The sequence below is a fragment of the Python bivittatus genome, unplaced genomic scaffold, assembly GCF_059951505.1.
Source record: "Python bivittatus isolate LINGU-HERP-01145 unplaced genomic scaffold, Pbiv_v1 ctg000270_np1212, whole genome shotgun sequence".
Classification (NCBI taxonomy): Eukaryota; Metazoa; Chordata; class Lepidosauria; order Squamata; family Pythonidae; genus Python; species Python bivittatus.
This window is the reverse complement of record NW_028277050.1, coordinates 3,209,644-3,222,863: the sequence shown is the minus strand read 5'-3', so window position 1 is coordinate 3,222,863 and position 13,220 is coordinate 3,209,644. Positions and strand designations below refer to the sequence as shown.

The following is a 13,220-nucleotide window of genomic DNA, read 5'->3' as shown; positions in this document are numbered from 1 at the left end:
CATAGGAGTAAGTCAATTCAGTTACAATTTTTAATGCCATAAAGAATCAACCAATCAACTAAAACCCAGAAAAGGACCTCAACAGGCAAATGTAAAACATGGTAATATATTGTTGAATGATGTGTGTTTGAGAATAAGGAACATCCAGCAAGTTTCAAACACTATTTAATTGGACAAGGTAGCGCTATGATAACAAGCTAAGAATCCAAGATGTATTCTTTAGCTTTCTCTAGCACTTGCAGGAGCAAGGAGGTGCTTCAGGGCAGGCCCAGCACCTCTTCTGGCTTCGGCAAGTAACGGTGGAATAAATGACAGTGAGGACGCTTCCAAGCGCTGTGAACTTCTTCGTCTAGGGAAACCGCTTTCCTCTTTGCCTCCAAGCGAATCACACCACCTCTCCATCGAGGTAAATTTAAGCCGCCCCGCACATATCGAATTGCTGCATTCTGCAATCCTGTTAATTGACGCTTTTGCTCCAAGTCTTAGAATTCTAGAACAGCCGAGAAATGGTGATTGTTTGTATGGAACACCCCAGAACATTTATTCTGCAAATGGAGGAACGGGGCTTCCACTCTTATTTGGGAGAATTTTTGCTCTACCCTTTGGCAGGTACACTTTGTAATACCATGGATGGCTTCTTTACCGCCCCCCCCCCCAGTGCTTTTAACGTCAATCTTGGGAATGTTCCTAAATTAAAAATGGTTGCTAGGCCTATAAAAGGCTTTTGTAGCGTGGAATACCTTTGAACAGTTTAAGATGGTTAAACTGTTTAAGGCTGATTAATCAACTTGTCTGTACACAGTCTTTCTAGGAATATCCATAAGCTGGTAAGCCCTTGCTTGGGCTATTACAAGCTTACTACACACGAGCCTATGAAGATGAGATAGGTGGGTACCAATAACCAGGCCCTTTCAATACTGCACAGCACTCTTGCTTTGAAATGTGTCTTCCCCCTCCCGTTTTCCCCCCAAGGCCACCCCACACTTGATATATATATTTTTCAATTTTCTTAGGTCTTTTTAATTGAAAGTGGGACTTTGTTGTATGACATTTCTGCTGCTCCTACAAGTTTCATATTTTTTATCCTTGATGTTTATGTGGTGTTCAGATATACAATCTTTGTCTTTAATGTCTCAGCTACCTTTCAACCATAAACTGCCTTGACCATTTTTGCTAATTTCATCACCGTCATAGAATGAGATGTATCTTTAAGCAACTTACCAGAATCAGTAGATCTGCTGCCAACTACCTACACACACGTGTGCACAAACACATAAACTCCATTGTATGCAGCTCAGTGTAGCACTGACTGCCAAATCCTACTTCACAAGAGTATTTTAAAAAAATCAAATTATACAAAATAAAAAAGAATATGCAAATATGGTTTGAATTTTTTAACTGTAGTAATTCCAAAATTCCTCAAGAGGACCATGCTGAACAGATCTGGCTGGAAATGGATTAAGCATTCATATAATAGGCTACTTGCCAAGATTTATATGTGAACAGCTGGTTATACATGTGGCAAAATTCCCAGAAGCTGAGGTGAGCAGCCCACCCCTTCTAAACTCCCCAACTTTCAGAAGAATTAACTTGAACAGAAGCACATCTCATATGAGATCTTCTAACAAACCTCAATTATATCTTTGATAATTGAGCATCTCTATAATTTAACATCCTGCCTGTTCCCTCTCCAGACATAAACTCACCCACCAAACTTTCAGGAATATTTTTATTGGGAAAATACAGTTCACATAGACAACGCAGCTGAATTGTTCAGAAGGAAGACCCTCTGGAGACATTTGCAGTCATGTTGTGCAAATATGTTGTGCAGTCATGCTGTGCAAATATGCCCTAGTGTGACCACACATTACTTTACTGTTTAGTTTGAAGAAATTAAAACCATTTCAAGAAATGTTCCACTGTGTGTCCAATTAGCTCTGCTGTATATTTTGCCTACTATTATTGTAAAATTAAAAGAAAAATACTGCGTAAGGCCACCGATTCTTACAGCATTAATTAAAGTAGGTGTCTGTGTGCCAGTTATACGGAGTTGCCCTAATACAAACCAAGTTCACTTTCTCACAGTCTGCAGCTCCCCAATGGGCAATCTTTTCACTTCATCAACACGATTCTTGTGAATCTGGAAGGCAGGAGTCACCCAATGGCCACAGGAACACTGCTCACCATGCCAGTGAAACGAGCCCAACTTTGATGTACATTTTGGACACAGGAGCTACAAGAGAATCAGAGAGAAAGGACATTTGATATTCTGCCTGCCATTTCATCTTTAAAAACAATTATGGTTGTGGAAGTCTTAACTTCAAAACATTTTATGAGTTAGTTCAAGTCAAATGAAACTTGCCCTCCTTTCTTTACTGCCCAACTTCACAAACCCTGTACTGCTAGATCTCTCTTGTAAGCGCGCACATTAATGTGTGACCCTTAGAGGACCATATTTTTTTTAAAAAATTCCAGTATACCTCTTCCCATAATTTGCCTAGGTTCCTAATTTTAACCCCCTAACTCCCTGAAATAATTCATCTTGTCCCTCATTTCCCCCTCCTCTTCCTGGCCTCTTTTAAAAACTTCATTTATTTAGCATTCCCTTGAAATCTGCTCCTATGCTCTGTGTCTTGGGACTCCCTGTTCTTCAATTTTTCTGTCTCGCAGTTTCTCATTCTCTACACAACCTGTACTGGCTTCCTATTTTCTACAAATACTGCACTTCTTTAAGCCCACGTGTGAAATAGGACTTTTTGACTTTTTATTTCCTCCAAAAGCCACATCGTTTGTTTCCTTGGGAAAATGGACTTGTTTTTAATTTAATGTTTAAATACTGAAGGAAAGGATGCCATAGGATGATCCAAAATTAAATGCAAACCACACAAGCATCCAAACTTTGTTTCCTCAAAACATACGCTTCCAAAATCAAGCTGATATTTTGGAGGACATGACAACCCGAAGTCCTGATATGCAAAGAAAATAAAAGGGGCCTACATTTCAATAAAATTTCTTGATCTATCTTTTCCCTTTACTGAACTCAATTTACTAGTTAACTTTTCCATGGAGGCAATAATCCATCCGTATACATACTGATAGACTCCGCGTGCTTACAGTACCCTGCCACCTATAATCTAGTAGCCATGGGAATTTTGTTTTTTAGGTAATACTTTTCTTTTGGGCTTGTAGAATGGATAAAATGAATCATCGCAAAAAAACCCTATACCTTTTCATAAGACATGTAAAAACAACACAGAGCTAAAACACTAAAGCAAAAGGGTATTTGAGGAGCATGTATAAGAATGACAATTTTTCTTTACATTTTCTCAAATAGTAACTAGCAATTTATATATGTGGTTTTGGAGGTTTTACATATGCTTGTGTGTGTGTGGGTTGTCATGTCCTCCAAAATATCACCTTGATTTTGGAAGCGTATGTTTTGTGTGTATGATAATGCTGTATAATATAAACACTTATGGAGTATTCCCAAGATAGCTTTTTGAATGGTGAAAACTATCCCACAGGAAAAGAGATCCAAATGTGATTCTACATACTGTAAAACCGGTATTTTAAGATGATGGCTCTCTGATCTATCAGCCACTAATATTGAGGATCCCATTTGCCGAGTGTGCGCAAGCATCTGTTGGAAACTATTTAATTTGGATTCTTGTATTGAGCAGGGAATTGGATACAATGGTCCTTTCCAACTTTATGATTCTATTGCTGAACTCCTTTGTTCTGATATGGTTTCATTTAATATTAATAGCCTAGGTATTTATTCTTTCTAACAGGATGCTCTAAAACAATCGAAATGTTAATTTTTCAAAACCAATAGTAATTTCCTCTCCAGCTGACCTCAAGTAAAAGAAATGCTATTATGAAAAACGCTTCTCCACCCGCCAGCTCCACTATAGTACTGACTAAACTTTGTATCAATTATATCTTTTTTTTCATAATTTTTATTGAAAGTTTTTATACAATAGTAAAAGCAAATACAAACTAAACTCAGTGAAAGAAATAGAAAGAAGTGCAAAGAAAAAGAAAAAGGTAAAGAAAAATAAAATAAATATATAAAGAAGTAACTTCAGATTTTCATCACAACAAGTATAAACAAATTTGATAACTCTTCACCTCTTATAAGGTTACAAACAAATATCTCTTCTTCCTATAACCCATCCCTCATCTACATGCAAATCCATAAATCATCAACTTTTCAATCATGGTGTCAGCAAAACGTCTGTAATGGGTTACCAGAGCTTTATAGAAACGTGTCTTATTTTAACCTTGGTTAAACAGACCAACTTTATATGCCTTCCTTTTACTTCTAACAATCTTGATCTTTAATTCATTCAGATGTTGTAGGATTTGGTGTCTCTTCAATTTTTCTTTTTCCCAGCCCAAAGGCTTCTTCGAGGCTTTAGCAAACTCTTTTGTAAATCCAGTAAAAACTCATTATCCAGGTCATTCTCCTGGTTTGTCATTTGTAATTCCACATTGTTTTTCAAAACGTTGACCAACTTCTTTTGTGTATCCAGTAGAAAGTCCTTATCAGGGTCATTCTCTTGGTTTGTCATTTGTATTTCCACTTTAGCTGCCTTCTCGATCTTGTAATCCACACTTTTTTTAATTTTTGTTATCCAATATTTCTGGTTCTACAATTTCTGCATCAGGTAAAATTTGTTTCATATCTGTCATTCCTTCATTAGCATCCATGGAAACAGACATGACTGTTGACACTGCTGACATTGTAGCTACTAATTTCTGGCCCCAAATATCAATTATATCTCTGAAGGTTTTATATTTTTGGAGTTAAACAAAGGACACCAAGAACAGAAAGCAAAATCTTTCCATCCATCTATTTCATATTGTAAATTACTGCAATAAAATGAACTGGAGATCATTTCACTTTTAAGAAATCTGTTGCAATGTGCATCATCTATACAGCCAATGTAGCAAACATCTGGTGCTTTTACAACCTTCCACAATACAACAGTATCTCAAAGAAGTTAAAAGTATTCATGAATAGATAATTCTCTTTGAATAGGGCTAATCCTCATTCCTCAGTGCTACTCTACATTATGACCAAGCTTTACTACATACAGATTGAATGAACCTTTGGGGCCAGAGCAATACTTGTGTGAGCAGCTTCCACTCCACTGTGGATCATGCACTGAGTTAGGGAGAACTCAGCTCAGCATGGTCCATAACATCTGCTGCCAAACAGATCAGAAAGCAAAGCATTGAGGATGAACCATGTCAGGGAAGGATAGATAACTCCTCTTCCCAACGTAGCTCAACCTTCAGCAAACTAGCTACCTTGAGTGACAGGTTGTAGAGAAGATAAAGCATACTTCCCTCCAGATGCCTTCCCCATATTCAAATTATTATTTAATGTACATAAACATTTAAACCTCATTTAACAGATCACAGCCTTTGTTCAGCTTTTAGCAAAGCAGCAACTATTCTAACATTCTTCAAAACAGTGTAACTGATTCTGTTCCTCACCTGTCCTTCCAACACTCCTAACAGTGCTGCCTCCATCCACTGTACTGGCTCAATAAAGTAAGAAGTACAGTTTGTTTGACCTGCACGGCCAAAAGGTCCAGGCTCTGAAACTTTTTTGTGAGCAAATGCTGCAGGTCCTTTGCCTTCATCATGGGGCAAAATGCTTGAACTTCGAAACAGCAGACGCCTGTCCATCAGAAAGAAAAGAGTACAAAGTCACTTGAAAGGATATCTAGCAGCATTGCTATCTGACATCTGCAACAATTAATAACTTTAATAGATTTTTAATTTCTTTTTATTTTACTTATTAGAACAAATGAGATGGAAAAGAAACACACACACACACACACACAGACCAAACCTGATCTCTCTGTTCTAGAATTTAAAAAGACCCACTGAGGAAGAATGAAGGTTTCATCATAAGAGTTCCACATTTCAAGGCAAATATTTTCTCATTTTCTTCTTTTAGCATTATGGTGCCACTTTCAAACAGCATGGAATTACTAAGTACTTGAGAGATAACTAAAGATAAAACACTTACCAACAGTGAGAGGACCATTTTCAATAACAAGTTAACTTGAATTATCAATAGGGACCAGAGGGAGAATCCCCAACTGAGCAGGCCCACGACATATAGATTCAAATAGTACTGCTGGATTTGGAACTCCTCATATTGCTTGCGTGTTGCTAAGCCACCACATCAGAACAAGCCCATTCCCTTTTTATAGATTGTTGAGATTTTAATTATCTTATTAGAAAACATTTACTTATTCAAATCCAGCACCTCATCCAATCCACTGTTCAGTATCAGTGGAATAAATATGATAAATATGCTCCAAGAGGTGTGCATTTCCTTCACAGGCAGCAGTAACCTGCAGACAAAAGCTCCTCCCTACCATCTCAGATAATCCATAGTTAAAACAGAAAACAGATTCACTTTCAGTTGAAATGTCTTTGATACATTGCAACACTATTTCTGGCAATAAGCTTCAGTCTCCACCCAGGTCCACCTCCTGCCACATCTTTTCCATCAGTCACTATGACATTCAGCACTGATACTAGAGAGAAAAAGCAGGACCTGATTAGGGAAGACCTATATCCTTTATAAGCAGATCATCACTATTTTAGGATTGAATTCCAACCATCCTACTCTTCAACAAACAGCCATTTAACAGTGGGTTTCTTGCATGATAAACTGCCCTTCTGGTAGCTATTGGGTCTAACCATGTACAATACTAATCATGTATGATAAGAACATTTATTTGCAAGCAAATATTTAGGCACCCCAGGCAAGCTGTACTTTTCAGTGTATCCCAAGTGAACAAAAGTTGACACAACCTCCACATAGTACAAAATTAAACATTACAACCTTCTGCAAAAATCTCTGCTAAAATTGCCCCCGAACTGGTCAGATCTACAAAACAGAACCAACAGATCACTGCAAATGATCTGCTGTAAAGCATAGCCTACACTGGAGTAGTTGTCCATTGTACAGTGTACAACAATGATCTGTCTAAAAGAGTTGTCAGAAGGAAACCTCTTCTACGACCTGACCAGACAAGACACCATCTAAAGTCAGCAAAAGAAAATCTTAATAACATTTTGAAACCAAGTGATTTGGACTAATGAAACAAACACTGAACTATTTGGCTACAACCACACAAGTTTTTTGGAGAAAAAGAACACCTTGCCCAACATTAAGCACTGGGGTGGCTCTATTATGCTTTCGGGTTGTGCTGCAGCTAGTGGCAAAAGAATATTGTGCATATGAAAAGAAGAATGGATTCCACTAAATATCAACATATTCTAGAAGCTAGAGCCCCCACTCAGTGAAGAATCTGAAGCAGAAAAGAGGATGGTTATATCAGCAGGACATCAGTCTGAAACATACCTCTAAGTCAACCATGAAGTACCCATAGAAAAGATAAGGGGGGGGGGGAGGAAGATAAAGAATGGCCTTCACAGTCCCCAGATTTGTATATCTGTGGGGAAATCTATTTGCAGAAGTATCTTTACTTTTGTATCACGTAAGGGTTGTGTCAGCTGCTGTTCACTTAGGGATTCACCAAAATGTACAATCTGACCCAAATGTTTGCATGCAACTGCACTGGCTGTAAAGCTTTTTTAGAAAGTCCTTTTGTCTATATAGTCATTAATTCAACATTTAGTCTATTTAAATCCCCAAGCAATTTAATTGCTTTTATGTTAGCCCCTTGGTCGCAAAAGTGCTAGCACTTGGAAAATTGCTATAAACTGATCTCATAGGATACAGTTTAATAAACGCTCCTGTGCAGTCACATACCTGCATTTCCTACACCTGTAAAGAATGTCGTGATTTGGAATTTGATGTGCTGTGTTTGGATCAACTGCGAAGACATTACCAGGCAGGTCTTCCATCTCTGAAAACCAGAAACAATAAGGAGTTTATAGACTTATAAAGAAGCATCTCAGAAAGTTAAGAGCATTTCTTTATTGCGGGTATTTACATACAGTCCTAAACCAATATTCCCCCAGAAGTGTACAATAAAACACAGCTTAAAAGGATGGTTTAAAGCTGCAACCATTTATCCCAGGAGTGCCATAAAAGAACTGATATAGCTAAATTCTCCCAAGTAAGATTTCAGCCTTTATTAAAATAAGCCCACTAGGGTAACTATAACATTTTCAATTCAATATTCAGATACCAATTTTATGAGAACATTGGGAGAAAAAATTCACATAAAAATGTAATTAGCCATGTTGGCCCATGTAAAAAAATTCCGAACAGCAGCAATACTGTAATACTTATATTAGGTTCAAGTAAGAGTGGCAAAACCACATTTTGCATTTTTACAGAAATTTTGCAGATGAATTAAACAGTAGATAGCTTGCCACAGTGCAAGAAGCTTTAGGTTATTCCAGAGCTAATGATGACTGTTCCGTTGACAAGAACACCAATTCCTGGCAATTTAAGAATCTGTCTTTCCGGATTACATTTTGCTTCAACACCAACCAGCTTTAGAATCCTCAAAATTATAATGCTTAATTGTTTGTTCTTTTCTTGTGGAAAAAAATGTGATAAAAATTCAGTGAATATGATTAGTTTGGTTCTTTTGCAACATCTGTGTAATATAGATCCACAGGTTCCAACAATAACAATTTGGAAAGGGATATAAAATGATAGAAAAAGAAGTTATTTTATTATTTTCAATATCAGCACAGCCTAGTCTGTATTTTTATTTTTCCTTTTATTCAACTGCTTCTTCAGAAGATTATCTATCTCTCATTAGTTTTTACGCAGCCTAATAGTAAAGGACATTACATGTATTTGACTAACTTGTACTGGTATCAAAGTTATGAATGACTTATAGGTACATGATTTAGAATATGGTAACTGGGATATATGCATACATATTACTACAAAAAGCTAAAGTGAGTCCATGTGTACATCTCCCCTGACAAAAAAGGAGAAGGCAACCATAATTTTACTTAATTCATTCCCAATCTGATGTGTGTGTGTGAGTACACACGTGTGCATATGTACCAAAGAGATACAGATTAATGTCTAAAACCAAGATATTATATATCAAAATTACTTCATTTTTATTTTGTATCTAAATGGCAGAAATTAAACATGGCAAGCCAAAACATTCTGCCTATACTCCAGGGCAAGAAAAAAAAAACCCTAACTGTTACCCTAGCAGGTAAGAATGCCCGAGAGCGAGAGGCCTGCCTTCTGTGAGGCTTATTCCTGGATCCCACACTATTTAAGCTCAATGTGGAAAGCATTAGTTGAAAAACCTGATGGTAGAAAAATCTAGAGGGAATTTCTTCTGGAGAAGACAGCTGAAAACAGACTACTAGAGTGCTGTGGCAAAACTGCTATAAATGGGCTTAAAAATGGCTATTGATTTATAGCTGAGCAAAGGCAAATACATTTTTGCAACCATGTATTACTTTTCATTTCTACTAAGCTGGTCAACTCTTGCATCTTCCGATGTCTTCAACTGTCCTCTGAAACCCTTGAGTACCTAAACACGTGTGACAAATTTAGCTTATCGGTAAAAACAATGCCTGTTGAGAACTGAGCAGGTTCTGCCATCAGAAAGCAAGAAAGCTGGAGGAGGAAAAAAATATACAAATCACATAGCAGCCACTAGTAATCTTTACATAGCTCCTTTTAATGTTCTTGTCGGAGGCTAATTTTTGCTAGGATGGGTAGGAGCAAGGAAAATGAGAGGTACAACCTGGCTAATGTTGTACATTGTTAGGTTTCTTACAGGTATTGGGGTGATTCAGAGAAGCAGTTAACACCATGTATCCCTCCTTTCAGAACTGAAGTTTCATCAGATAAGCTAGCTATAATATAATTAACACACTGAAGAAAAAGGCTATTACAATTCTGCTTACTGCCAATATTAAAAGGATCGCAGCTAGCAAAATATAGCACTAAAAATACAGATGAAGGTAGATTGCACAACATCTTAATAATGGAATGTATATATCGTAATTTCTATTTGCCTTACCTGGACAGTTCTCTGTAATATTTTTCAAACGATACTGCTTATAAATAGTACTGTTTACATCAACCTTACAGCCCATTTTTTCATAGAGTTTCAGTTGCCACTCAAAGCCTTCATTCATCCTAGAACAAATTTAAAAAAAAACAACTGATATCGCAAAGAATGTGTATTCTAACCTTCATGAGAAAACACTTTTGCCAAAGAAAAAATAAAACATACTTAGCATCAGGTTTGATGGCCTGGACAAAGGCATAGGCCTCTTGAAAAGAAAGGTTATTAGTTTTCATTAAATAGGCAGTCACGATAGCAACGCTTCGGCTCACTCCAGCATGACTGGAAAAAAGAAAGGGAAGACGCAGTGAAACATGGTTTCCCTCACATATACCCCAAAATATATAATTCCTTTTAAACAATATTTTCACCTGGAGAGCTGCTTTTTATAATGCATTTCAACTCCGGATCAGGAGGCTGAGCACACATACCTCATCTCATTTTTGAAGCTGCATTAATATCATGCTTCAGAATCAGGGAAACTGAGCTTTCCCTGCTAGACTACTTCAATGCAAAAGATCCTGATTATCCTGATTATCCTGAAATCCCCCACTTTTCAACCCTAGCACATTTTTGACATTAACTGCCAGGAAGTTTCAGGTTGGTCTTAACTGTAATGATTGGATGATGGTGATTCTACACTAACAATAGTTTATTCACACATTCTGAACCAAAAATAAAACCTTTAGAGTGGGACTGAAACCACAGTCTACCATTTAATCTTATGAAAATTGGGGCAATAACTTAGCAGTTATCATCAACCTATCACTGATCATAATAGAAAGGAACTAACTGAGGAAGAGGAAACTATATTCTACATCCTACAATCACCTCCATTTTGTTGGTCATCAATTATATTAATCAATTAATTTTGGGCAAAAAATTTTAAAGCTTTTTTTCAGAACTGTGACGGACAGAAAGACTAGGTTAATGTATTAAAGTTTACAAACTACGTGCTGAATTTATACATCATATAAAAACCAACACATTTATATCATAGCTTAATGTAATGTACTGTTCCTCTGAGATTTGACAGGAGAGAAGACAATAATGAAAACTCAGCAAAAGAATGACAGCACTTTAAAAACCATCCTATTGTCTGGGTTCACAAATCACAACAGGCCATCATGTGATTCGTCTGTTTCTGGCTTAGAATGAGATATGCCAATTACTGTGAATTTTAAAGCCTGGTTTACACCTTGGGGGCGTTTGCACGCTCAGCAACAATTCCCTGCAAGTGCACTGCAGCATTTTTAAACCCTCCCCGCCCCCATGCAACCCTGTAAGGGAAGTTTTAGGCTTGCGGATATCTCAAAACTCTTTAACTAAGATATTGTCGTGCCTTAGGGTAAAAGGGATACAAAGATGGCAACCATTCTGAGCAAAAACGCTCGAAAGCTGAGTTAGAGTGGGCTGGGCTTTAATTATGACGTCACAAAGGCAGCCAGGAAGGTTTTACGCCGAAGGTGCCGCGCGCGAGAAAGGAGGCGCGGGCTGGGTCTACAGCAAATAGCGGCTATGAACAATCCACGGGGGGATACAGTATTTGAACCCACGAAATACTGAAGAACGTAAAACCTTAAGCCCCGTTCATACATTACACCCTAATTAGAGCAGAAATCTCCTTCTACGCCTTCAAGAGGGCCAGGCTGGTTCTGAGTAACTGCACTACAATCACGGATGTCTCTGCGGGTTTCTACCCCGAAACGTTGCGTAAGGCCGTAGTAGAGCAGGAACACGGCTGGGCTCCTGCCGGTCAGCCCCCGGCCGCAGCCACCCGCCTCCCGCGCTGCCTCCTCCGGCCGGGCTCACCAGCGCACCAGGGCGCTCCCGCCGCACTCCCGGGCTTGGCTGAGAAAAGCCGCGCAGTCGTCCAAGCGGCTCAGCAGATCGCTCTGCGGCCGGTCCAGCGCTTGGACGAACAGCGCGCTCTCGAAGCCCGCAAGCGCGGCGGCCCCGGGCGGCTCCGAGTCCACCAGCAGCAGCGCCGTGACGGCGGGCTCCCCGGAACCGCCCGCCGGGCCGGGATCGGCGCCGCCCAGATACAGCCGCGGAAGCACCGGCACCATGGCCCTCTCCCGGCTCGGAGGAAACGGCGGAGCCTCCCGTTGCCCCGCCCTCAGGGCGCCCGTCGGAAACGGTTTCTGAGCGGGCAACTTTAAGATATGCGGACTGCAACTCCCAGAATTCCCCAGCCAGGAATGCTGATTGGGGAATTCTGGGAGTTGAAGTCCACACGCCTTGAAGATGCTCAGTTTGAGAAACACTGCTTTAGATCTTTCCTTTTTTTTTTTTCTTCATTTAAAACGGAAAACGAAACGTTATTTTTTTCACTTGCGTTGCGATCTGAGATCATCTCCGCCTTAGCTGCTGTCTGTTCTTGAGGAAGGGGCCTGAGGAAGGAGGTGGCATTAGGCGAATTATATTTTTTTTAAAACGTGCTTGATAAGCAGAGAACGTTAAATGTCAAATACGCAATTCGCTATTTTATATGCCTCCACTAGGGGTGCTGTTCTTCGTTAATGGCTTCGTTTCGAAAATGGGCTCAAAGTGATCGATTACTTTGTACTACTAAAGAACGTTCTCTAAATTTTGCTCTTTTCATTAGATTTTATGCTTGTTTTAGAAGTCGCCGTCAAGGAGCTTGGCAGAAGTTAAAGTGTGCTGTGGCGGACAGAAGCCATATTGCTAAGACACCGAGGGAAGGATCTGTTAGCTTAAAGATCAAGGCTAAACTGGGAGCACATTTCACTTACATTCAAGCAAACTACATTAGAACATGATTAAATCACACATTAGATTGCAGACTCTCAGATGATGATTTATTGTGTAATCACCTTGCCTTTTCTACAAAACGTTTGGGAGATCACAGTACTGTCATCTTCTATTTACAACTGTCCTGTGCATCCCACCAAATCTTTCATCGCTTTTCTTCTCATGTAAAATCAATTTATGATAGAAAAAGTAGAATATCTGCACATTTATAGCATAATCAGTCTGAAAACACCTTAATTCATAATCTACTCGGGCAGACAACTTGTTGCTTTCCAGTAATTGCTAGACTTTAGTTCCCAGCATCCCCAACCAACAGAGTCAAGGGTGAGGGGCGCTAGGAATTGTAATTCAGCAACATCTCAAAGTCCACAAGTTGGCCATCCCGTT

The 13,220-nt window shown here is 39.0% G+C and overlaps 1 protein-coding gene across 1 annotated transcript; it reads right to left on the bottom strand.

Annotated features, from left to right (window-relative positions):
- Positions 1–1,715: 1,715 nt before the first annotated feature.
- Positions 1,716–12,171, bottom strand: DUSP12 (dual specificity phosphatase 12). Its single transcript, XM_088138610.1, has 6 exons — positions 11,871–12,171; positions 10,227–10,340; positions 10,011–10,129; positions 7,808–7,904; positions 5,506–5,692; positions 1,716–2,233 (listed from the first exon to the last, which is right to left on the bottom strand). The coding sequence occupies exons 1-6, from the start codon at positions 12,125–12,127 to the stop codon at positions 2,072–2,074; spliced, it is 936 nt and encodes a 311-aa protein (XP_087994736.1). The 5' UTR covers positions 12,128–12,171; the 3' UTR covers positions 1,716–2,071.
- Positions 12,172–13,220: the final 1,049 nt, after the last annotated feature.

What these genes read in the sequence shown, in the direction of transcription:
- DUSP12 (XM_088138610.1), bottom strand. Translation starts at nt 12,127, where the DNA reads ATGGTGCCGGTGCTTCCGCGGCTGTATCTGGGCGGCGCCGATCCCGGC. An exon ending in TATTACAGAGAACTGTCCAG is followed by an intron (nt 7,905 to 10,010) that starts GTAAGGCAAATA and finishes TCTGGTTTTCAG; the next exon opens with AGATGGAAGACCTGCCTGGT. An exon ending in TACAGGTGTAGGAAATGCAG is followed by an intron (nt 5,693 to 7,807) that starts GTATGTGACTGC and finishes TCTGATGGACAG; the next exon opens with GCGTCTGCTGTTTCGAAGTT.